General features: G+C 34.0%; 2 protein-coding genes across 3 annotated transcripts; one reads left to right on the forward strand and one right to left on the reverse strand.

Moving 5' to 3' along the window:
* Positions 1-8,724: 8,724 nt before the first annotated feature.
* Positions 8,725-11,078, forward strand: LOC132053257 (early nodulin-like protein 1). 2 transcript variants are annotated; one of them, XM_059445208.1, is made up of 3 exons: positions 8,726-9,048; positions 10,348-10,593; positions 10,633-11,078. In XM_059445208.1, exons 1-3 carry the CDS (start codon positions 8,883-8,885, stop codon positions 10,857-10,859), a joined length of 639 nt encoding a protein of 212 aa, XP_059301191.1. In that variant the 5' UTR covers positions 8,726-8,882; the 3' UTR covers positions 10,860-11,078. The 2 variants fall into 2 exon arrangements, with proteins under 2 accessions (XP_059301190.1, XP_059301191.1); XM_059445207.1 differs by having other exon boundaries at positions 8,725-9,048; positions 10,348-11,078.
* Positions 11,079-21,135: 10,057 nt separating this feature from the next.
* On the reverse strand, positions 21,136-23,087 carry LOC132053258 (early nodulin-like protein 3). The gene is made up of 2 exons (XM_059445210.1): positions 22,742-23,087; positions 21,136-22,150 (listed from the first exon to the last, which is right to left on the reverse strand). Exons 1-2 carry the CDS (start codon positions 22,905-22,907, stop codon positions 21,342-21,344), a joined length of 975 nt encoding a protein of 324 aa, XP_059301193.1. The 5' UTR covers positions 22,908-23,087; the 3' UTR covers positions 21,136-21,341.
* Between the last annotated feature and the right edge of the window lie 44 nt (positions 23,088-23,131).

Raw genomic sequence — 23,131 nt, forward strand, 5'->3', positions numbered from 1 at the left:
ACACAGCGTAACTTATCAAAGTGATGCATAATAACAATGTTTTTCTCCCATTTTATGTGAAGGTTGTTATTAGTCAAATAAGTCTCTTCTTACTATAATTTGTTCAATTTTTTTGAAAGTTTTGAACTATTAACTATGTTAAATTAAAGTATCTTTTATGTAATTTTCAATATATAATTTTTAATTTAAATTTTTTGAAGAATTTAGGTACGTACTAAATTTAATTGCTTTGACTATCGTATTTCTAGTTCCTTGTGAGACAGAGGAAGTATTAATTGGCATTTGCCAAGAAACAAAAAAAAGCAAAGAGTAGTGTTGTAGCTCGTTTGATAATAAAAGCAGAATTATAATTTTGAGTTTATGAGTTTGAATACTATAAAAAGCTTTGAATAAATTATTAATACATATTAAGTAGGCGTTTGGCCATGCGATTTGGAAACATGATTTCATATTTAACACTATACAAGAAATCTATGTTTCCTTGACGACTGTTAGCAGCGACTTATTAAGTCGCCACAAAAGATGATGATTTAGTGGCAACAATCGAATGTCGCCACAAAAGGTTATAGTTTTAGTGGCGACCGATGTAGTCGCAACGAAAAATGACATATTAGTGGTGAATTAATCTTAGTCGCCACAGATAGCTCTAATGAAATATGGCTGAAAATTTAATTGGCAGCGACGAAGAAGCAGTCGCCACAAAAAGGCCTTTTGCAGCAACTTTGTCTCCACTAACCGCTGCGATTTTGTGGCGACTTTTTTGGTTGTCACTACTGCGATTGTTTTTATATGATTTAGTATGTAAGTTCAAAGTTTAATTATTAATAAATTAAAAGATGCTTATGTGTTTGGTCCTTTATTAGTACTAAATAAATACTTATAAATTTTTATATAATAGCACGTATAATGATACTTGGATCATAAATTGAAAAGTTTTAATAGTTTGATATGTATTTGGAGTAATTTATATATCTAATATAATAATTATTATAGTTGGACTAGCTTAAAAATGAAAGAAAATAAATATAGGATAAAAAAATTTAGCTGCCGTTTTATTTTTATTGTTTTTAGCGTGAGGTAATTTTCTTACGTGTTGATACATTATATCTATAATTTAGTCATTAGTTTCTCATTTAATCTTGAGGAAAAAGAAAAACGAATAAGTCACCGAGCATGAAATTAAAGACTTTGTTGATTGTGTGCAAGACCTCAGTTTAAGTGAATTGATGTGGAGAGGGGAGTATTATACCTGGTCCAACAAACAGAAGGGAACAAACATAGTATATAGTAGAATAGATAGGGCATTTGGAAATGATGAATGGATGCTTAACTATGGCCAGCTAGGGGTGGATTATGGTTTACCACACATTTTTAATCATGCATCTATGATGGTAACAATGAAGGATCAGGAACCTTGCCTTATACCACCATTCAGTTTTTTCAATGTATGGGCTGAACACACTCAGTTCTTGCCACTAGTGGAGGAAAAGTGGGAAGGCAGACTTAGTCAAGATGCTATGAGAAGTGTATGGTACAAGCTGAAGTCTCTTAGAACCAGTTTCAAGAAGTTGAATAATTCTGAATTCAAAGGAGTAACAGATAGAATTGCTCAAGCCAAATCAGACCTACATGATGTTCAAGCTAAGTTAATTCTACACTACTCTGATCAACTGGTGACTGAAGAGAAAACATTGTTAGAAAAACTGGAAAAATGGTCTTCAATTGAAGAAAGTATACTCCAACAAAAATCAAGAGCTACATGGATAAAGTGAAGGGATTCCAATACAAAATATTTCTCCACTGTAATGAAAGAGAGAAACCACAAGAAGACTATATCTATGCTAATTGCTCTGGATGTCACTCTATTGACAGAAAATGGGCAAATACAAGCAGAGATCATTACCTTTTACAAATCACTCATGGGCAAAGCATGCACTACACTGCCAATAGTGAATATACAGACAATGAGACTGGGACCTGTATTGAATCATGCTCAACAGTTAGACTTATGTGCCAATGTCACTGATCAGGAGATATATGCAGGTTTATGTTCTATTGGGGATGATAAAGCTCCGGGGGTGGATGGGTATAATGCATTGTTCTTTAAGAGAGCTTGGCCAGTGATCAAGATGGAGATATGTGAAGCAGTCAAGAACTTTTCTGTTACAGGCAAACTGTTCAGAGCAGTAAATTGTACCCAAATCCTGCTAACATCAAAGAATATAGGCCAATTTCATGTTGTTCAATTCTGTATAAAATGATTGCTAAGATATTGGCTACTAGACTGCAGAAGGTGATGCCATCAATCATTTCAAATACTCAGGCTGGTTTCATTCCAGGAAGAAAAGTAGCAGACAATGTATTATTAGCTCATGAGCTAGTAAAGGCTTATTCTAGGAAAAATACCTCCCCAAGGTGTGTAATCAAGGTAGACAAAAAGCTTATGATACAGTGGATTGGAATTTTTCGCACCAGGTGATTGATGGTTTGGGATTCCCAGACAGATATACTAGCTGGATAATGACATGTGTGTCTACAGTCAATTATTCAATCATAGTGAATGGGGAACATACAAAACCATTTGATGCTGCCAGGGGACTAAGGCAAGGAGATCCTGTTTCTCCATTCTTACAGGTAGGGATTTAGGTAGTAAGAGGGAGAGTCTTCACCATCCTTATTCCTGATGCCTTACAAGATCCAAGAGGTTTCATGAACCTCCGGCATGGTAGGACACTAGGGGAAGGCTTAAGAACAAACCCCAAAAGCTACCTTAGTTTCCCAGCCAATATAGCCATAAGTAGAACAAAATTCTACATTCATACATAATCTTATTATAGATAGAAACAGTTTTGGTGTATTTAGTCATAGCATAATGTAAGTAGACAGAAACAAATAGGCATGGTGTGGACAGAAGCAGGTGGCAACATATGGATGTAGTATAACTAGAAGCAAATTGAAAGCACACAGACATGTCATAGATAGAAGCAAATGCTCATAGGGATAGCACAAGACAATTCACATAATGGTAACAATAAAAAGGGACATATGTAGGATTCATACACAACCAGGCAAACATGCACATAGGTTGAACTCAGATTTCCCTGAACTCAAGTGATCATATGCAGGACATGATGACATGCAGAAATGACAATTGTAATTTGAGTGATCATGGCATAGGCAAGGCAAAACAGATAGGACCAGGTTTCTCTGGTTCAAGTAAACATATACAGAAGGTGTAGCACACAAATGAGTAACTGTAGTTTCAACAACCATGACACAAGTATAAACAGATTGCAAACAGGACCAAGTGTGTAAGGAGGATGCAGGATTGCTCTTTAACACTGCAGTCAAGTTGTTAAATGGTGACAATATGTGACAATGATATGCAGGATCTATATACATATGCAGATTTAGAGTGATGAAAAGGATGCAAAGGGAACACAAACATGCATTTTTTGACAGAGCTTTAAGGGGAAGGGAATCATGTAACTCTTAAGTTCTATGCTTCTGTTGAGTTCTTTCCTATCTGTGTCCAAGTTAAGCACATATGCATTCAAATTCTTTATTTAGATATAACCAGTTGTTCATTAGTGATAGTTTGTTTACAATCTAAGCCCCTTTAGGTCTAGTGACAGTGTTTATATGGTCCCAAGGTCCTCATATGGTGAGCATGCATCCTATAAGCCATAGAAGTGCCATGGTGCTCTTTATATGGAGAGGAGGTGTTATGAACCCAAGCATTGCTTTGATTCTCCCTTAACCCTCTCCTCAGAACATCTTTTAAAAAGACCCTTCTAAGCTATGTGACTTTTAGCTCACCTATAGTCCTTTAGAACCATATGAGGTCCTGTCACTTAAGCTGTTCACAACTAGGTGTTCCTCAAATATAGATACAAGTACTCACAAACAGACAAGGCTATTTAGGTATAAGTAAGAATCATTCTTTGTTATCAGGGCCTAATTAAGCTCATACTAGGGCATAGGATAAATTAAAGGATCGTTTTTAGCTTTTATAAAAACTATCACAGACTTGTCTGAGTACTTAACAAACCCAACCATATCACAAATCCTTATGCAACTAAATCACAAAGGTACATACCAACTAAATAGTCAAGCAATGATGACTAATCGTACGGGGTTCTCGGATGCAAACAAGCGAGAGCAAGTTAAATGATGATCGCATTCATATGAGTAGGCTATCAGAATTCAGATCAGGGATTCAAGCAGTTCAAGCATGGATATGTCATACAAGTTTTCATTGAACATGCTCACTCTTAAATAACACAAAAGCAAGAAATTTTGAAATTTAAGACATGAATCCAGGTCCTGATAAGTTATTGATGCATGGATTTAGGTCCTGATAAGTTATTTCCCCCCTCCCCTTTTTAACCATGCATGCTATCAAACCAGTGAGCTTTTACACATCAAATTAGTAAGGACAGAGGCAGATTACTAAATGTCAAGACTTCACACCGTACAACAACTCAAGATCAACCAATGAGCATATATTAGGAATTAAGTATATTTCACACGTAACTTCCTATATGTAGAGCTAAGATAATTTCAATCTAGTCATAACAAAGTTAGAAGTGTCACGGTCCGCAGTCAGGGAAGTTAAACAACACAACATAGGCTAATAAGAGTTGCAGGCATGCTCAAGGTCCAGAACAAGGGTCATACAACAACATTAAAGGGTCTGTTTAAGTCATTAGACCTTTTAAACAAATATTATCGCATTAAGAGAGTAGGTAATCAAATAGTGATCTAATAAACATGTCATATAGAAAGCTACATTTTTGTATCATCACTAATCCGTACCTAATCAAATAGTGATCTAATAAACATGTCATATAGAAAGCTACATTTTTGTATCATCGCTAATCCGTACCTATTACGCCATAGTTAAGTAAATGGCGTCGCTAGCTACATAAGTTTTGACCCCTTTTTAAAGACTTTAACCAGAATAGATTACTTGCCGTACAACTTGCGGGTCAGAACTTGGCTACAAGTCCTGACCGATCGCCAGAATTTTCGGATGGATTGACAAAGATTTGCATTGTCACCAGGAATTTAGTACAAATTGTGTTGCAACTTTGAAAGAAATTGTTTACAAATCCTACCGGATCACAAGGGTTTGTTGATGGATGGGCAAAGGCTTGTCTAATGATAAGTTATGGCGATTACTAGTGTTGCTCCCAAACGCACACACAAGTATACGCGGTCGTACAAGTAATATAGGATTTAAAGTCTAGATATCGTACCCACAGAGACTTATGATTAACCGTCAACTAAATTAAACTAATGCTAATTATCTAAACAAGAAATAAAATCCAAATTTATATTTATAAACTAAATACAAATAAAAGAAAACAAATAATGAACTTCAACCAAGAAAGAGCGAATTTTTATCGGAGAAGAGATAGATCTAGGGCTATGACCACTAACAATCCAGTTGCGTCTTCAAATCGTTCTATATATGGGTTACTAGTTGACGGGTTGATGTTAATTTTATGAGTATCTTCCGAGTTGCTCACAAACTGCAGTGCTAATATAACGCCTATATTCCATTGGTCGCTGGAGGTAACAAGAACGCATTTACTTCTTTGTATTCAACTAAGCAAGGCTAAAGGGTATATTCCTATCCTCAACAGCAAAACGATTAATCGAATAAGCTCTATTTATTCTTATTACGCATTCAAATTTCCTATCCCTAGTTAAATTCACACGCCACAGATAGTGTCTAACTATTTCGTTAAATATCAAACAATTAAGACCAAGAATAAATAAATAACCCAAAGATGAAAATCAATAGATATAAACGATAATCAAACGTCAACTTTCATGTTTGAGCCAAAACCCTAGAACTAAAGAGTTTAGCTCCACATAGAAATGAAGGAAAAACAACAAATCATCCGAATAAAAATGTAAAAACGAGTATTACAAAGAAGAGAAGGTAAAATCCTGTAACTACGGCCTCCACGGTGGCTCCAAGCTCTCTCTAGGTCCAAAGTTCTGAACTCTAGGTTTCAAATTATCCAAAATTATGTAAAAATTGTGACTTATAAAATATTTATAGTTGTAGAAAAAAATTCAAATGAAATACCTGAGTCCAGAATAAAAGAGGAAGAGTTAGAATTTCAAAAATCCCTTTTACGCATGCACCGTGCATAGCAATAAAATTGCAACCCATCAGGCCATGCGTGCAGAACGTTGCCAGGTACGTCTTTGGTCTTCTTTTATAATATAATATTCCAATCATGAAATAAGCATGACACCATATCACTTGATGTCACCATTCAACGTGAACTTCGATGTCTCCATTCAACGTCAACTTTCTACCATTTTCTTAATTTTCCGCTTTTTATTTAATATTATTTCAAATCTCTTCATCTTCACACAGTTTTATTTTTACATAGTAAAAATATAATAATAAGAACAAAGTAATATAATAATACTTAAAGACGACTAAAAGTATCAAAGTGTGAGATAACTAATAGCTAAATATATGCATTTTAGGCCGAACATCAACAAAAACTTTACTACAATTTGTGTTGCGATTTTAGAACAAATTGTTAACAAATCCTTGCGGATTATCAAGAATTTCTGATGGATGAGTAAAGACTTGCTTTGCCACAAATTATGGGTATCACCGGGACTTTAATATAAATTGTGTCTTGATCTTAGAATAGATTTTTCACAGGTCCAACAAATCACCTTGACTTGAACAAAAATATTACCAACACTTTACTTCAAAATTGATCCAAATTAGTCTAAATCAATTTTAAATTTGATATTGAACCTTCTAATATAAATTTCTAACAATTCTCAATGATCAGATTGAATGCAAATTTTTTTAAGCCACATGTTATATTTTGGCTTCGTTTTAAATATTCTTGCAAATATATAATCAATGGTCGATGACCACTTTCATTTCCACCTTTTGTTCTCCTTCATCCCCCTTTCCTCCTATCTTTTTCTTCATGGTTCTTGGTTAAGTTAAATTCCTAACTGAATTGCGTAGCTTCGTTCTTTATTGAATAAAAATTCGATATAATTTGAGAAAAAATTGATAATATTAAATTTTGATCCTCCAACGAAATTTGTGAAGAACTAAATAATCGTAAATTTTTTCAATTATGCAACGCCAAAACTATTTTTACAAAACTTCCTTAAAGGGAAACACAATATAAACCGTGGCCACAAATCATGCTATTTGAGCAAATTCACGCCGCAAATGGCAATCAAACATTAAGTCCATTTAGTTATTTAATTAAATATACTTACCGTTATGTCCTTAACATTTCTCGACGTCTGCAATACATCCATAAATACTTTTGTCCTTTTTAACTCTTCGGGAAAATAGCTACAGTGCACTCTAACATTTGGCCGGATTATTTATAACATACTCAACCTTTATGAGGGGCCTATTACCCACCTGGTCATATTTTTTTGTGTATTTTAGACACCATTACCAGGTGATTACTAAGTGACTCTGAATTTTTTCCATTTAAGTGCGACACACGCGCCTTCAATACCAAATTCTTCTTCCATTTCCTTCTTCAAAGCAACTTCTTCTTCCATTTTCTTCTTCAAAGCAACTTGTTCTTCCATTTTCTTCACCAATTTGTGAATAATGAACTTAGATCTTTGATCAATAGGATCATCTCTCCACTCAAAGAAATTACATTTCTTCACCTAAACAAAAGTTCAACCAATCAAATTCATTGTAATGCGTTTTGAAAATAACGAAACATAAAAAATTAAAAAATAATTCCACACACCATAGAAGGAGCATAACCAAAATCTTCTTCCGGGATTGTTCAGAGACCAAGAAATCTGCGTTTTTAGTAATACCCCGTGATGGCATCGTACCTTAAGCTTCATCTTTGGATCTTCATTATCAGTACAAAGTTTATTCAACTCTGATTTCACCTCTTTCATGAAGAACCCTAGACAAAAATTTCAGTGAAATTAGAAGAAATTTTAGAGAAATATAAGATATAAATAAAAGAGAAGAAAAAATTTACATAAAGATTAGCTTATCACTTGATTCCATTAGCTAATTTGAAGGTTTTTGATTGAAGTTCTAAGCAAAAATGGAGTCCAAATCGGGTCAATAAAAGGGTAAATGAAAAGGGATTTTTTTTACCGTTATTTGCGCCATGTGGGAAAAAATTAGAGGTTGAGGTCAGTTCAATATACTTATCACGCGCTCCTCGGTCGTGTTCTCACATTCCATGCCACATCACCTGATAATGGTGCTTAAAATACACAAAAAATATGACCAGGGGGGTAATAAGCTCCCGTAAAGGTTGAGTGTGTTATAAATAATCCGGCCAAATGTTAGAGTGCACTGTAGCTATTTTCCCTAACTCTCCTAATCAAAATACATTTTGCCAATTATTTTTTCTCACCAAACACATTTTTCCAAATTGATCTCTCTTTTCTTAAACAGTAAGTCAATTTAATTCAATTTAATTAAATTGACTTACCGTTATGTTCTTAACCTTTTTCCACGTGTACATATATAATAATCCGTTCACGCTTTTGTCTTGTTTTTTTTCCTCAATCAAACACATTTTCACAACATATTTTTTTTCACCAAACACATTTTTCCAAATTATTGTCTTCTGTTTTCTTCTTTACTTTGTAATCTCTTCAACCCCACCCCCACGCCCACGCCATCCCCCAAGTGTAGGCTATATATATAACTCTAATTCTCCTCCATAAACCTCAACATCAGTTTACACAATTTCCTCTTAAATTCCTCTATTAATTATTTCCCCCTTTTTGCATTTTGTTGGTAGACTCATCTTCTCTTTCTTGTAATATAAATCTACTTATATCAGCACATCATATAAAACAAAGTGTTATAGTTATCCATGGCTTTGCAGAAACATCTTTTAGTGATTCTCTTAGTTTGTTTGATCAGCTCTTGTTATGCTTATCAATTCTATGTTGGAGGAAAAGCTGGTTGGGTCCCTAATCCATCTGAAAATTACAACCATTGGGCTGAACGAATGAGATTCCAAGTCAATGACACTCTTGGTAAGTACTAACACGCCTTAAATTGTCTGATCATCTCATCCGAAAGACGTAGTCGTATTCACTACTAGAAATATGCGTATCTTTGAACAAAATCCTTCAAAATTATACTTGTTTGAAACAGTGTTTTAAAAGGCGTTTTCGGGGCGACCCTCGGGGTGGGGCGTATCAAAAATGCCCCGGGGCGATGGTTCGAGGCGAAAGTCTCAAAAGGCGTACGCCCAGCAATTCGGGGCGTACGTCTGGGCGTTTGGGGCGAGTTTTTTTTGTTGGGGCGTAAGCCCAGAAAACTTCTTCAAATTAAAACAAAATTTGTTAAATAATTCCTCAATATAATGCCCAAATTCTCAAAAGTCAACTAGTAATTACTCAAATATTTTAAAAAGGAACCGAAACATTAAATTTAAAAGTCACGACCTTTTTTTATTGCTAGAATGCCTAATATATGTTCCTTTCCAATTATTTATCTTGTCTTCTACTATCTCAAAAAAGTAACGAGCAGTCACTTGGCTTGTAAGTACCGTATAATAGATTGTTCTGATTAGTTTTTTTGTGGGGATGGAGCATATATTTATAGTTTTCTTCAAATTTTTACGCTATTTTACCTATTTAAAAGAATTTATTATAATTATATCCTTTTATGAAATACTAAAAATTAAAGTCCCATGAGGCTTACGCCCCGTGCCTCGGGGCTTACGCCTCGCTGAGGCAGACGTAAAGCGCCTCGCCTTACGCCCCCGCCTTTTAAAACACTGTTTTGGAATAGTTCTAACATTCTTTATGTTGAAAATCCGGGATTTCTGAAGTCCTTCCGACGAAGGCGTTTGTCGGGATTTCCACTATCCACCGAAAATTTGGGATTTTTGATGTCGTTCCAAGGGACGTCTTTTTAGGAAAGTCAACCTTTCATAGAAAAGTTGGATTTCAGATGTCATTTTGCCAGATACATTGAATAGTTAGGATTTCTGATTTCATTCCGACAGATGTTTTAGTTACAAATATGACTTTTTGTTGAAAATTTGAATTTGCTAATATCGTTCCAAGGGATGTTTTTGTAGGAAACTCGACCTTTAACTAAAAATTTGGGATTTCTGATGTCATTCGAAAGACGTTTTAGTCGGAACTATGACTTCTTTTTGAAAATTTGAAATTTATGATGTTGTTTTGACGAAAGCGTTCTCTCTAATATTTGCATGTTTCTAGTAGTGATTTTTTTGTGTTACCTATCTTATTGGTTATTATTAATTTTGTGTGTATGTATGTGTTATTTTTTTTTTTTTTTTTTTTTTTTTTTTGTGATAGTGTTCAAGTACAAGAAAGGATCAAACTCAGCGTTAGTGGTAAACAAGGATGATTATGACAAGTGCAACACAAATAATCCTATCAAGAAGATGGATGATGGCAATTCAATTTTCAAGTTTGATCAGTCTGGTCTTTTTTACTTCATTAGTGGAAATAAAGATGATTGTGAAAAAGGATCACAAAAATTAATTGTTCTTGTTTTAGCTATTAGACCTCCTCCTCCTCCTCCTCCTTCTCCTACTCCTCCTTCTCCTCCTTCTCCTACTCCTCCTTCTCCTACTACACCACCCTCAACCCCGGGAAAATCTCCGGCAACATCTCCCGTGGTGTCGCCCGCAACATCTCCGGTGAGCCAAACGCCTTCTTCATTACCCGTAAATTCTCCATCTCCCATGGTGTCGCCCGCAATATCTCCCATGGTGTCGCCCGCAACATCAAAGAACTCAGCAGTAAAAGCATTTACTACAACTCTTTTAGTGTCAATTATATTGACTATATTTATTTCTGCTTAGTGGAGTGATAGACAAAAATAAAGTTAGTAGAAAATAAAAAATAGTTTTTTTTTCTTCTTATTTTGGTGTTGTTTGATCTTGGTACATTGAGTTACTGGGAGGTTTAGATGTACAAAGGTGTGTTTTTAATTTTTAATTTTATCTTTTGCTGTTTTGTTGTTGGCATGAAATTGATTTCATGAGAGTATATAATCAAGTTTTTGTTCTTGTTCTTAAAAATGGCAGTTTGCATTTAATCATACTCTTTATACAGATAGTTTATGACTCCCTCCGTTGAACTTGCATTTATTAAATTTGAAGTAAATGTCCTGTTCGAGCAAGTATTTACCTAATTTGGATCGCCGGGAAGTTTATAAAAAATGAAGACTTAAACATATTATACATAGAATTAATGTAGCGATAAGATTTTTGAAACTTTTAATTTTAAACTCAAAATACTAATTGTGTGATTACAAAAGTAAAATGAAAAATACAATCAACAAAACGTATGTAAGTCATCAATATAACTTAATGCAGTTGTTTTTTGAAGATAGAACTAATCGATAGAATGAAATGAGATAATCGTAAACTTAAGAAGAAGACAAGGATGTAAGAGAAGAGCTAACTGAAGTACGTTTGGAACGACAAACAAAGAGTATGAAAAAAGAGTTTTGAATATCAGATCGGATTGAGACAGATAAAGCTTGTATGTCCCAGGTCAACAGAAATTACAAATTGGTATCGCTTACAAGAAGCTAACATGCTTAGACGAGATTGGTTTTTGTTCTTGGTTCAAGAGGGAGAAGAACAGTGAATACTTACCCACAATGAGTGTTTAGACCAAACTAATGTAATTTACTATAGTTAAGTAATTTAATGTAGTAAATATATACATTTACTAATCATGGTTAAGTAATCTATATATAATATAAAGCTAGGCATAGACAATCCCATGTGGCACCTCTCTATGACTTCCATTGACATTTATATTTTTTCTCCTTTTTTTGGCTTTTTCTCTATTTTATTCTATTTTTTTCTAAATACATTGCACAATTAATGAGGAAGGCATTTAAGAAAATAAGTTACCAAGACTATTATTCTTTTCCTTAACTTCTGACTTTTCATTTTCACCTATAATAAATGAAGAAGGAAAGAACGTGATGTAGCAAACTAAAACAGCCAGCATTTCCTTTCAAATTAATATCATTAATTCCTCTCATTATTCTTCTACCGAAAAGGCTATAACGTATAAGTGGGTTGTATATATACTAATTTGAAGTTTTTGAACTCAAAAATCAGATCTTTCGTTTGCTCTTTGTAAATGGGTGTTGACAATGCTCATTGGTGACGGTCGCGCTTCTAGGGAATGCAATAGCGAACAAGGATCCCAAATCCAAAATAGAGGTGTCGTATACAAGTGTAAACATGAATGGCATGCGTGGTTGTTATTTTTTTAATCATTTATATTTGAACATTAGGAATTTCGATTTTCAATAATTATATATTGAATAATTTCTCCATATATGATTGGAAAATTTTTAATGTCTTACTTGGGTTTTGTTAAAAGCGTTCGTAGGGGAAAGTTGAGCATTCGAACTTCCATTGGTTGACTTTTTGAACAATGTTAGAGAAGAAGTTTATTGTCCTTGAGAAATACTCAAAGGTCTGATTCTTCATCTTTTGATTGGTGTTTTATTTCATGTAATTATGTATTATATCTTCTCTTTTTCTTTTTTTACATGGAATTTGGCAGAGTACGAAGCATGAAAACTCTAATCAAAATTTTTCTTGAACATCATCTCTTTAAGAGAAACGATAATGGAATTGGTTAACAATGAGACGATAGAGGTATAGAAACAAAGCCAATTATATTTTTCAGCAAATTTTTTCATAGCAAAATTCATATCATCTCACCATCGTGAAATGACCCATATTTTTATTTATTTTTCTCCTTGAACTTCGCTTTGTACACGATTTTATTCTCATTTTTGTGTTTTTTCCCTTACTTTGTTCTCTTAACTCATTTAGTATGAATTTTCTTAATTGATCAATCTACCAGTTATTTTCTTTAAAGTTTAGGATGTTGTTTTTCTCATTTCAGGATTGGATGGGAACCATCAAATTAGGTTGAAGCAATTTAATTTCAAATGTTCCGAATATGCATTTACAACAAAACAAAGGCACTTGAACGTTTCTCTCGTGTATTACTACTTTTTGGTCTTTGTTGGGTTAGATTTTGAGTTATTAAAAATTATTGTGTTGGTTTAGTTGAGTTGACTTCGAAATCGATTAAAGATAATGATCAAAAGCATATAGAGAGAATGTATATGAAATTTGATGTGCAAAAACATTTTTCACTTTACCTCGTTATAACTATTGTAATAGTTCTATAGTAAATCATGAAGAAATATTTGATCAAATCGTTTTCTTTTACACGACAAGAAATATTTAGTTATACTTTATTTTTCGAATAAATATATATGTTTTCAATAATTCTCTATTAATTAAAAGAAAATGAAAAAAAAGAGAAAAAAGATAAATCACTTTCTTGAGCCAAAGAGAGGTGCAGAAAAAGTGAATTGGCACCTCTCTTTGGCTCAAGAGAGTGGTTTGTCTTTTTTCTTTTAGCGTCTCTTTTCATTTTTTCTGTTAAATATATGTTAACCATTTCTTCCTTTCGCAACAATCGTAATGGTGCAATTAAAAAGTAAGAAATAATCTCTTTAAATTTCTACAATAAGAATATAGAATGTAAAAGGCTAATGGATTATTCAAGTGTAACTGTCTAGGCTTCCACATTTATTTTGCAATTAATACATTTAATTTGCTTCAGCCATAAATAGTGAGAGGTCAAGGATTATTCATATCCCTTTTGTTTGTACTAATTTTCTCTAGAGACAATTGGTAGTGTGTCAATGCAAGACCACGTAGAGAGATATAGAATTGTTTATTAAATTTATCGCTTTTATATTTATTAGCATGTTAGTTTTATTCTATGCATTTATTTTGTAGTTTTCTTTTTCTTGGTTGAAACAAATGTTTTAAACTAAATGTAGACATAATATATATATATCTTTATTTACGATAAATTTTTTATATTCAATTTTTACAATTCTAAGAGAAACTATATTTTACAATCGCGCGAAGCGTGGACTTTTTCACTAGTGTTATTATATATTCATACACATGACATGCATCCATTAGTTTGGTGTAAGCACCCGTGTGGGTGAGTTTTTACCGAGAAGAGCTACCGCGCATTAATACTTTAATGAAAGTATAGTCACTTTTGACTAATACCTTCTCGAGACTAGAAAGTAGAAAGTCAATCCTTTGTAATTATAGAAATACATCAATTTTTTAGAAACGAATTATTTTTTTCCAATTACAGAATATATTATTATTGGAATGGATTAATATGGAATCTATAGTTAAAGGAGATATTTACTTGTAGATAACGTAATCAGAATACTATCTGGAACATTGTGATTAATGCTAACCAGATTACTTTGACCTTTGATAGTTTAACGTAAACTTAATCAGCAATTAAACGATGTTAAAGTTTGACCGGCCTTCCTAAATTTAATGTTAATTTACTACTCACATAAATGGTCCTTATCAAGCCGGGGCAGAGCTTTAATTCTATTTATGGATTCGGTATAACTCAATAGTTTTGACGCAGATCTTCATATGATTACCATTAATTTTTTTAACTGGTCCCATTTGGGCATGATTTGAAATCATGATATGAATTCAGTAATTTGAAGTCAGGTTGACTTGAAGTTGAAGTTTTGCTTAAGCATGCAATTTGGATTTCTTATGTTGTATTTTTCACATAAACATTACAACCCCACAAGTTGTGAAAACTATCAAAACTTCCTCAACTCTTATACAATCTTACTCAATGAGAAATTCATAAATGATAACAAAGTTAATATGCTATCAAAAGGCCTTTTTAAAAAAAATACAACATCTATTGATCGAACTTTAGTTCAATAATAAGGAAAAATGAACATGAGTTGTAGTATAACTAATCTTTAATGTAATCCTCTCATATGGCACGAACAATCTCTTCACATCGAGCATGCATTTTCAATTAGATGATCGAGAAGACGAACCAACATTGTTACTTTGAATCAAGTTTTACATTTAAAAAATATACATACTAACTTATGGATCTTTTTTTACAAAATATAAACTTATGGATCAAGCTTTACATTTAAAATTTTTTAAATCATGGTATGAAGTTGAAGTTGAAATTTTGTGCTAATTTCATAAACAAACACTGATTTGAAATTTAATACTACAAGAAAAGAGCCTTGGTCGCCACGAAAGCTAAAAAGTGCCGCGAATGATCTTTCCCATTGCTCATTGGTCGTTGGCTACACTAAGTGTGGCGACAAAATAGGTCACCACCAAAGGTTCTGATCTGTGGCAACTTGTGTAGCCACAAAAGCTGATTAAAATCACCACCAAAACTACCCATGAAAACTGTTTCAAGAAAGGGCTGCCACTGATAATATATCTTTGGCTGCGACTTAGTCGCCACAAATAACTCACTGGCGATAGTTTTGTTGCCACAAAAAGTCCTTAGTTTTTTAAAACTATTTCGTGGCAACCGTGGTCGCCACTAAAGACTCTTTTTAAAAAAAATAAAAAAAAATAGGCTGGTTAATTCCTACCAATTGTCCAACAACATTAAAATTGTAATAAACACCACCAAATACACTAAAATACACTGTAATTGTATACAACATCCAAAATACATTATAATTGTATATACATTGTTACGGTTCGCATTTCGCGGGCGGGTTAGCGCTCGGAAAGATACTTCGAACTTGTGGGTGCTCTTTCACACTTTGTTTTAAAAGAGTTGCCACCTAACTTTTAGGAAATTAAGAAAATCAATGGTGAAGGATATATTCATATACAGTGAACAAGCATTCGTAATTCAAAGTTCTAGGTAAGGGTTCTGGTGATCCCCTAGGAAAGGTGTTAGGCATCCTAGTATTAAGGATCTGTACTATACGGTTGACCTTCGAATTCCAATGTATGAGTATTTCCAGCCCACGTTTGTTTGGTGTAGTTGCATTCCAAAAACAAATGGTCCCTTGTTTCTGGCAGAGATTTACATAAATTGCACTTATCATCAATTGGCATGCCCCATCCTTTCAATCTATCAGCTGTGAGTAATCTTCCATGTAATTGAAGCCACGTTGTGAAAATGGCTTTTGGTCTTGCTAAGTTCTGATATAGTAATCCTTCCAAGCAACTTTAGGCAGATCCCCAAGCAAATGCAAGTAAACCTATTTAATAATGTTGGTCTCATGTCCGTTGCCTATTCGAATAGGTGAAGTTGACCTCAGCACAAAATATCTTTCGAACCATCCAACATTTTGTTCAGGTATGTTCATGCTCTCCATATTCTCGTCGTAATAACTATGGATCCATCGATCCATAATTTATCCTTTACTTGCTAAATCCCAACAGTCTTGATTATTACGCCTTTATTCCAAATCCTCATGTTAATCATATTAATGCCACCAGCTGCTTTAGGAGAACACATTCTATCCCATGCCACCAAAGCTTTCTTAGTAATTGTATTCTCCCCCGACGAGATAAAGCTTCGATAATATGCTTCAATAGCCTTCATTATCTTGGCTGGAATGATGAACATTTGTGCCCAATAAGCCTGAATCCCAAATATCACAGTTTGAACTAGTTGAATCCTACTTGCATAAGATAGCTTTTTTGCTGTCCAATAAGCTATCTTAGCCACCACCTTATCAATCGAGGTTGCCATTGAAGAGTGCTCAGTTTGTTTGTGGCCAAAAGGATGCCAAGGTACTTAAAAGGGAAGTTCACCCTGCTATACCCCCAGACTCTGAACCGTCGCTTAACCTCCGGACCTACCCCCCATAGTAGACCGAACTTTTGGACAAGTTTGGCTGCAGCCCGTAACTGCCTGAGAAAGTTCAAAATCTCTCATGAAGTAAGGAAACCGAAATGGTATCACCTCTGGAGAATAGTAAAAGGTCGTCTGCAAAGCACAAGTGAGTAATGTCTAGTCTTGAACACATAGGATCATACTTGAACTGTTTTTCCTAATTGAGTGTTTTCATGTTTCTGGTCAAATACTCCATCACTATGGCAAACAAGAATAGAGGGGTATTAATTGCCTGAAGCAAGTAGCACAGATGTGGCTATATTAATTGCATGACCCTTGAATGAATTTGATATATGTGCACTTGTAGTTACATATGTGATAAGTTTAGAAAATTATAAACTAACAGGGTTCCCTTTTTTTTTCTCCTCCTCTACCACATGGCCCCTCGGGCCGGACTGAAAGCCAACTTTGTTGCCAATGGCCCACCAGGGAAATTCTTTCATAATTATCGAGTCTGTGAAGATAGGAAGCTAATATTAAAAGAAATGCGTAGAAGGCCCAGCCATGGGTAAAAATGGCCAACTAGGGGCTTGGTACGCCCCTAGTCTTCCTTTCCTCTTTACTTATGTACTATTTGTATTTTCTTTTATATGTAATTGATTGTATCTCGTATTTGTAAAGTTGTAAAACTCATATATATTATTGGAATCATTATGATTATGAATTAGTCGTCTTAGGACAACGGTGCCTACGCTGTTTAGTTCGACTTTAGGTCCCCACACGATTTTTAAAACCCGAGCTTAGTATAAATAATTTTTTTTTAAAGAAAAAATGTCTAAGTAAATGAATCATACAAGTTAAATAATGAGGATAAAGGGGGGTTACATCATTATGGAGCATTGTCCCAGTTTTCTTGAATAAACCAAATTGACATTTTAAACCACAAGAACATTTCCTTTAAACTCAGTTTTTCCTAAAACAAATAAAAGATTTCAGACCAAGCCCAGTCGGAAAAAACGAGAATTTGGGGGCTAAGTCCCAACTAAAACCACATCTTTTTGAACTACACTTAACTAATTTTCGTAAGGGAATAACTATTTTGGGCCAAGCCCATACGTAAAAGGGAACCTCTTTTGCTAGTATTGGGCCTAAAAACTCAAAGAAAAAGCAAAATGTTATAAATCATTTGTCAAGTTGTAATTTGGATGTATTATTAATGATTATACAACTAGAAGTGTATATTATACCACTTGCACATTAAGTGATAAATACAACTTGCACTTGCAAGTTGTATCTTAGTTGTAGCAAGTTGTATCATAGTTGTATATTAGTTGTGCCAAGTTGTGTCCAAGTTGTATAGCGACTTGTACAAGTTGTATATGTTGTAGGTTGAGAGGCAAAACTCTTCTATAAATACGGAGCTTTGCCTTCTCATTTGTAACACCAAGAAATGTGATAATACTCTCTCTACAAAGTTATTGGTTTGCTTCTGTTAGTTATTTGCAATTATATATAGTTTTATAACACAAAATCTTTTATATTTATAAGTTGAAATCCGTATAAATCATTTGTAAACATAGAAGTTTTAGATAAGGACATTTTGAAAATGTATTAAACTGATTAACCCGAACCATGTATAAGTCAAGCATGAACAGAACCCATTCATTCCGCACTTTAAATAAACAACTTTTTCTTATATCTTTACAAAATTAGTACTATCCTTATATAAAAAAGGAAACTAGTTGTATCTGAATATTATAAATTCGAACCTAAATAACCTATATATAAAGGGGATATACTTAATTTTTTTTTTTAAAAATGATATGCAAACGACAGACTTTATAAATGCGGGAACAAACACTAAATAAACAGTTCATGCAAATACTCATACATTAGAATTCAAAGGTCAACCGTATAGTACAGATCCTCAATACTAGGGTGCCTAACACCTTTCCTAGGGGATCACGTAACCCTTACCTAGAACTTTGAATTACGAAGGCTTTTTCACTGTATATGAATAAATCCTTCACCACTGGTTTTCTAATTTCCTAAAAATTAGGTGGCGACTCTTTTAAAACAAAGTACGAAAGAGCACCCACAAGTTCGAAGTATCTTTCCGAGCGCTAACCCGCCCGCGAAATGCGAACCGTAACAATGTAAATACAATTATAATGTATTTTGGATGTTGTATACAATTACAGTGTATTTTAGTGTATTTGGTGGTGTTTGTTACAATTTTAATGTTGTTGGACAATTGGTAGGAATACACCAGCCTATTTTTATTTTTTTATTTTTTTTAAAAAAAAGAGTCATTAGTGGCGACCCTGGTTGCCACGAAATAGTTTTAAAAAACTAAGGACTTTTTGTGGCAACAAAACTATCGCCAGTGAGTTATTTGTGGCGACTGAGTCGCAGCCAAAGATATATTATCAGTGGCAACCCTATCTTGCAACACTTTTCATGGGTAGTTTTGGTGGTGATTTTAATCAGCTTTTGTGGAGGCACAAGTCGCCACTTATCAGAACCTTTGGTGGCGACCTATTTTGTCGCCACACTTAGTATAGCCAACGACCAATGAGTCGCTGGGAAAGGTCATTCGTGGCGACTTTTTAGCTTTCCGTGGCGACTAAGGCTCTTTTCTTGTAGTATTAGTTTTCAAATCAGTGTTTGTTTATGAAATTTGCACAAAATTTCAACTTATTTTTTAAATGTAAAGCTTGATCCACAAGTTTATATTTTGTGAAAAAAAGTATGTATATTTTTTAAATGTAAAACTTGGTTCAAAGTAACAATGTTGGTTCGTCTTCTTGATCATCTAATTGAAAATCACGCTTCGATGTGAACAGATTGTTCGTACCATATGAGAGGATTATATTAAAGAGTAGTTACACTACAACTCATGTTCATTTTTCCTTATTATTGAACTAAAGTTCGATCAATAGATGTTATATTTTTTTTTTTAAAAGGCCTTTTGATAGCATATTAACTTTGTTATGAATTATGAATTGCTCATTTAGTAAGATTGTATAAGAGTTGAGGAAGTTTTGATAGTTTTCACAACTTGTGGGGTTTTAATGTTTATGTGAAAAATACAACATAAGAAATCCAAATTGTATGTTTAAGCAAAACTTCAACTTCAAGTCAACCTGATTTCAAATCACTGAATTCATATCATGATTTTAAATCATGCCCAACCGGGACCAGTTTAAAAAGTTAATAGTAATCACGTGAAGATCTGCTGCGTCAAAACTATTGAGTTATACCGAATTCATAAACAGAATTAAAGCTCTGCCCCGGCTTGATAAGGACCATTTATGTGAGTAGTAAATTAACATTAAATTTAGGAAGGCAGGTCAAACTTTAATCATCGTTTAATTGTTGATTAAGTTAACGTTAAACTATCAAAGGTCAAAGTAATCTGGTTAGCATTAATCACAATGTTCCAGATAGTATTCTGATTACGTTATCTATAAGTAAATATCTCCTTTAACTATAGATTCCATATTAATCCATTCCAATAATAATATATTCTGTAATTGGAAAAAAATAATTCGTTTCTAAAAAACTTGATGTATTTCTATAATTTCAAAGGATTGACTTTCATTAAAGTATTAATGCGCGATAGCTCTTTCATTAAAGTAAAAACTTAGCTCTTCCGGTAAAACTTACCCACACGGGTGTTTACACCAAACTAATGGATGCATGTCATGTGTATGAATATATAATAACATTACTTAACCATGATTAGTAAATGTATATATTTACTACATTAAATTACTTAACTATAGTAAATTATATTAGTTTGGTCTAAACACTTGTTGTGGGTAAGTATTCACTGTTCTTCTCCCTCTTGAACCAAGAACAAAAAACCAATCTCGTCTAAGCATGTTAGCTTCTTGTAAGCGATACCAATTTGTAATCTCTGTTGACCTGGGACATACAAGCTTTATTTGTCTCAATCCGATTTGATATTCAAAACTGTTTTTTCATGCTCTTTGTTTGTCGTTCCAAGTGTACTTCAGTTAGCTCTTCTCTTACATTCTTGTCTTCTTCTTAAGTTTACGATTATCTCATTTCATTCTATCGATTAGTTCTATCTTCAAAGAACAACTGCATTAAGTTATATTGATGACTTACATACGTTTTGTTGATTGTATTTTTCATTTTACTTTTGTAATTACACAATTAGTATTTTAAGTTTAAAATTAAAAGTTTCAAAAATCTTCGCTACATTAATTCTATGTATAATATGTTTAAGTCTTCATTTTTTATAAACTTTCTGGCGATCCAAATTAGGTAAATACTTGCTCAAACAGGACATTTACTTCAAATTTAATAAATGCAAGTTCAACGGAGGGAGTAATAAACTGTCTATATAGAGAGAATGATTAAATGCAAACTGCCATTTTTAAGAACAAGAACAAAAACTTGATTATATACTCTCATGAAATCAATTTCATGCCAATCACAAAACAACAAAAGATAAAATAAAAAATAAAAAAAAACACTAAACCTCCCAGTAATTCAATGTACCAAGAATCAAACAACACAAATATAGAAAGGAAAAACAAAAACAATTTTTTTATTTTCTAGTAACTTTATTTTTGTCTATTTTTCCACTAAGCAGAAATAATTATAGTCAAAATAATTGACACTAAAACAGTTGTAGTAGTAGTAAATGCTTTTACTGCTGAGTTCTTTGATCCAGTAGGGGACTGAATATCCGCCGGCGGAGTGTTTCCGCCGGCGCCGGGTGGCGGGGCAACACTTCCCGGCGGCGACTTCCTCGGTGATCCCGGGGGAGATGAACTCGGGGAGGACGGCGATGAACCATTCGATGGCGATGGTGAAATTATTGCCCCCGACGGTGATGTACTCGCCGGAGAATTCGCCGGCGCCGGAGATGTTGCCGGAGTTGGACCATTCTCCGGTGACCCCGCCGGAGAAGTGGACGAAGATGGAGCATTTTCCGGTGACCCTGCCGGAGAAGTCGCCGGAGATGGAGAATTTCCGGGTGATGAAGTTGGGGGGTGGCTCACCGGAGATGTTGCGGGCGACACCACGGGAGATGTTGCTGGAGATGGGGAATTTACGGGTGATGAAGAAGGCGGTTGGCTCATCGGAGATGTTGCCGGCGACACCACGGGAGATGTCGCCGGAGATTTTCCCGGGGTTGAGGGTGGTGTAGTAGGAGTATGAGGAGGGGGAGGAGGAGGTCTAATAGCTAAAACAACAACAATTAATTTTTGTGATCCTTTTTCACAATCATCTTTATTTCCACTAATGAAATAAAAAGGACCAGAATGATCAAACTTGAAAATTGAATTGCCATCATCCATCTTCTTGATAGGATTATTTGTGTTGCACTTGTCATAATCATCCTTGTTTACCACTAACACTGAGTTTGATCCTTTCTTGTACTTGAACACTATTCAAAAAAAAAAAAATTAATAACAACCAATAAGATCGGTAACACATACAAATCACTACAAGAAACATGCAAATATTCGAGAGAACGCTTTCATCAAAACAACATCATAAATTTCAAATTTTCAAAAAGAAGTCATCCGACTAAAACGTCTTTCGAATGACATCAGAAATCCCAAATTTTCAATTAAAGGTCGAGTTTCCTACAAAAACATCTCGTGGAACGATATTAGCAATTCCAAATTTTCAAACAAAAATCATATTTCTGACTAAAATGTTTGTCGGAATGACATTAGAAATCCCAAATATTCAACGTATCTCGCAAAATGATATTTCAAAGACGTCCCTTGGAACGACATCAGAAATCCCAAATTTTTGGTGGATAGTGGAAATCCCGGCAAACGTCTTTGTCGGAAGGACTTCAAAAATCCCAAATTTTCAACATAAAAAATGTTAGAACTATTTCAAACAAGTATAATTTTGACGGATTTTGTTGAAAATTCCGATCAAAGATACACATGTTTCTAGTAGTGAATACGATTACCTCTTTCAGATGAGATGATCATACAATTTAAGATGTGTTAGTACTTACCAAGAGTGTCATTGACTTGGAATCTCATTCGTTCAGCCCAATGGTTGTAATTTTCAGATGGATTAGGAACCCAACCAGCGCTTCCACCAACATAGAATTGATAAGCATAACAAGAGCTGATTAAACAAGCTAAGAGAATCACAAAAAGATGTTTCTGCAAAGCCATGGATAATTATAACACTTTTTTTTTTTTTTTGATATGATGAGCTGATATAAGTAGATTTATATTACAAGAAAGAGAAGATGAGTGATTAGAAAATAGAGGAAACTTCAAGAAAAGTCTACCAATAAAATGCCAAAAAGTGGGAAATAATTAATAGAGGCATTTAAGAGGAAATTGTGTAAACTGATGTTGAGGTTTATGGATGAGAATTAGAGTTATATATATAG

This window comes from Lycium ferocissimum, chromosome 4 (genome assembly GCF_029784015.1).
Source record: "Lycium ferocissimum isolate CSIRO_LF1 chromosome 4, AGI_CSIRO_Lferr_CH_V1, whole genome shotgun sequence".
Lineage (NCBI taxonomy): Eukaryota > Viridiplantae > Streptophyta > Magnoliopsida > Solanales > Solanaceae > Lycium > Lycium ferocissimum.

Excerpts from the sequence above, each read along its gene's own strand:
- LOC132053257 (XM_059445207.1), top strand. The coding sequence starts at position 8,883 with ATGGCTTTGCAGAAACATCTTTTAGTGATTCTCTTAGTTTGTTTGATC. Across the intron at positions 9,049-10,347 it reads CCAAGTCAATGACACTCTTG|TGTTCAAGTACAAGAAAGGA; the intron begins GTAAGTACTAAC and ends TTTTTGTGATAG.
- LOC132053258 (XM_059445210.1), bottom strand. The coding sequence starts at position 22,907 with ATGGCTTTGCAGAAACATCTTTTTGTGATTCTCTTAGCTTGTTTAATC. Across the intron at positions 22,151-22,741 it reads CCAAGTCAATGACACTCTTG|TGTTCAAGTACAAGAAAGGA; the intron begins GTAAGTACTAAC and ends TTTTTTGAATAG.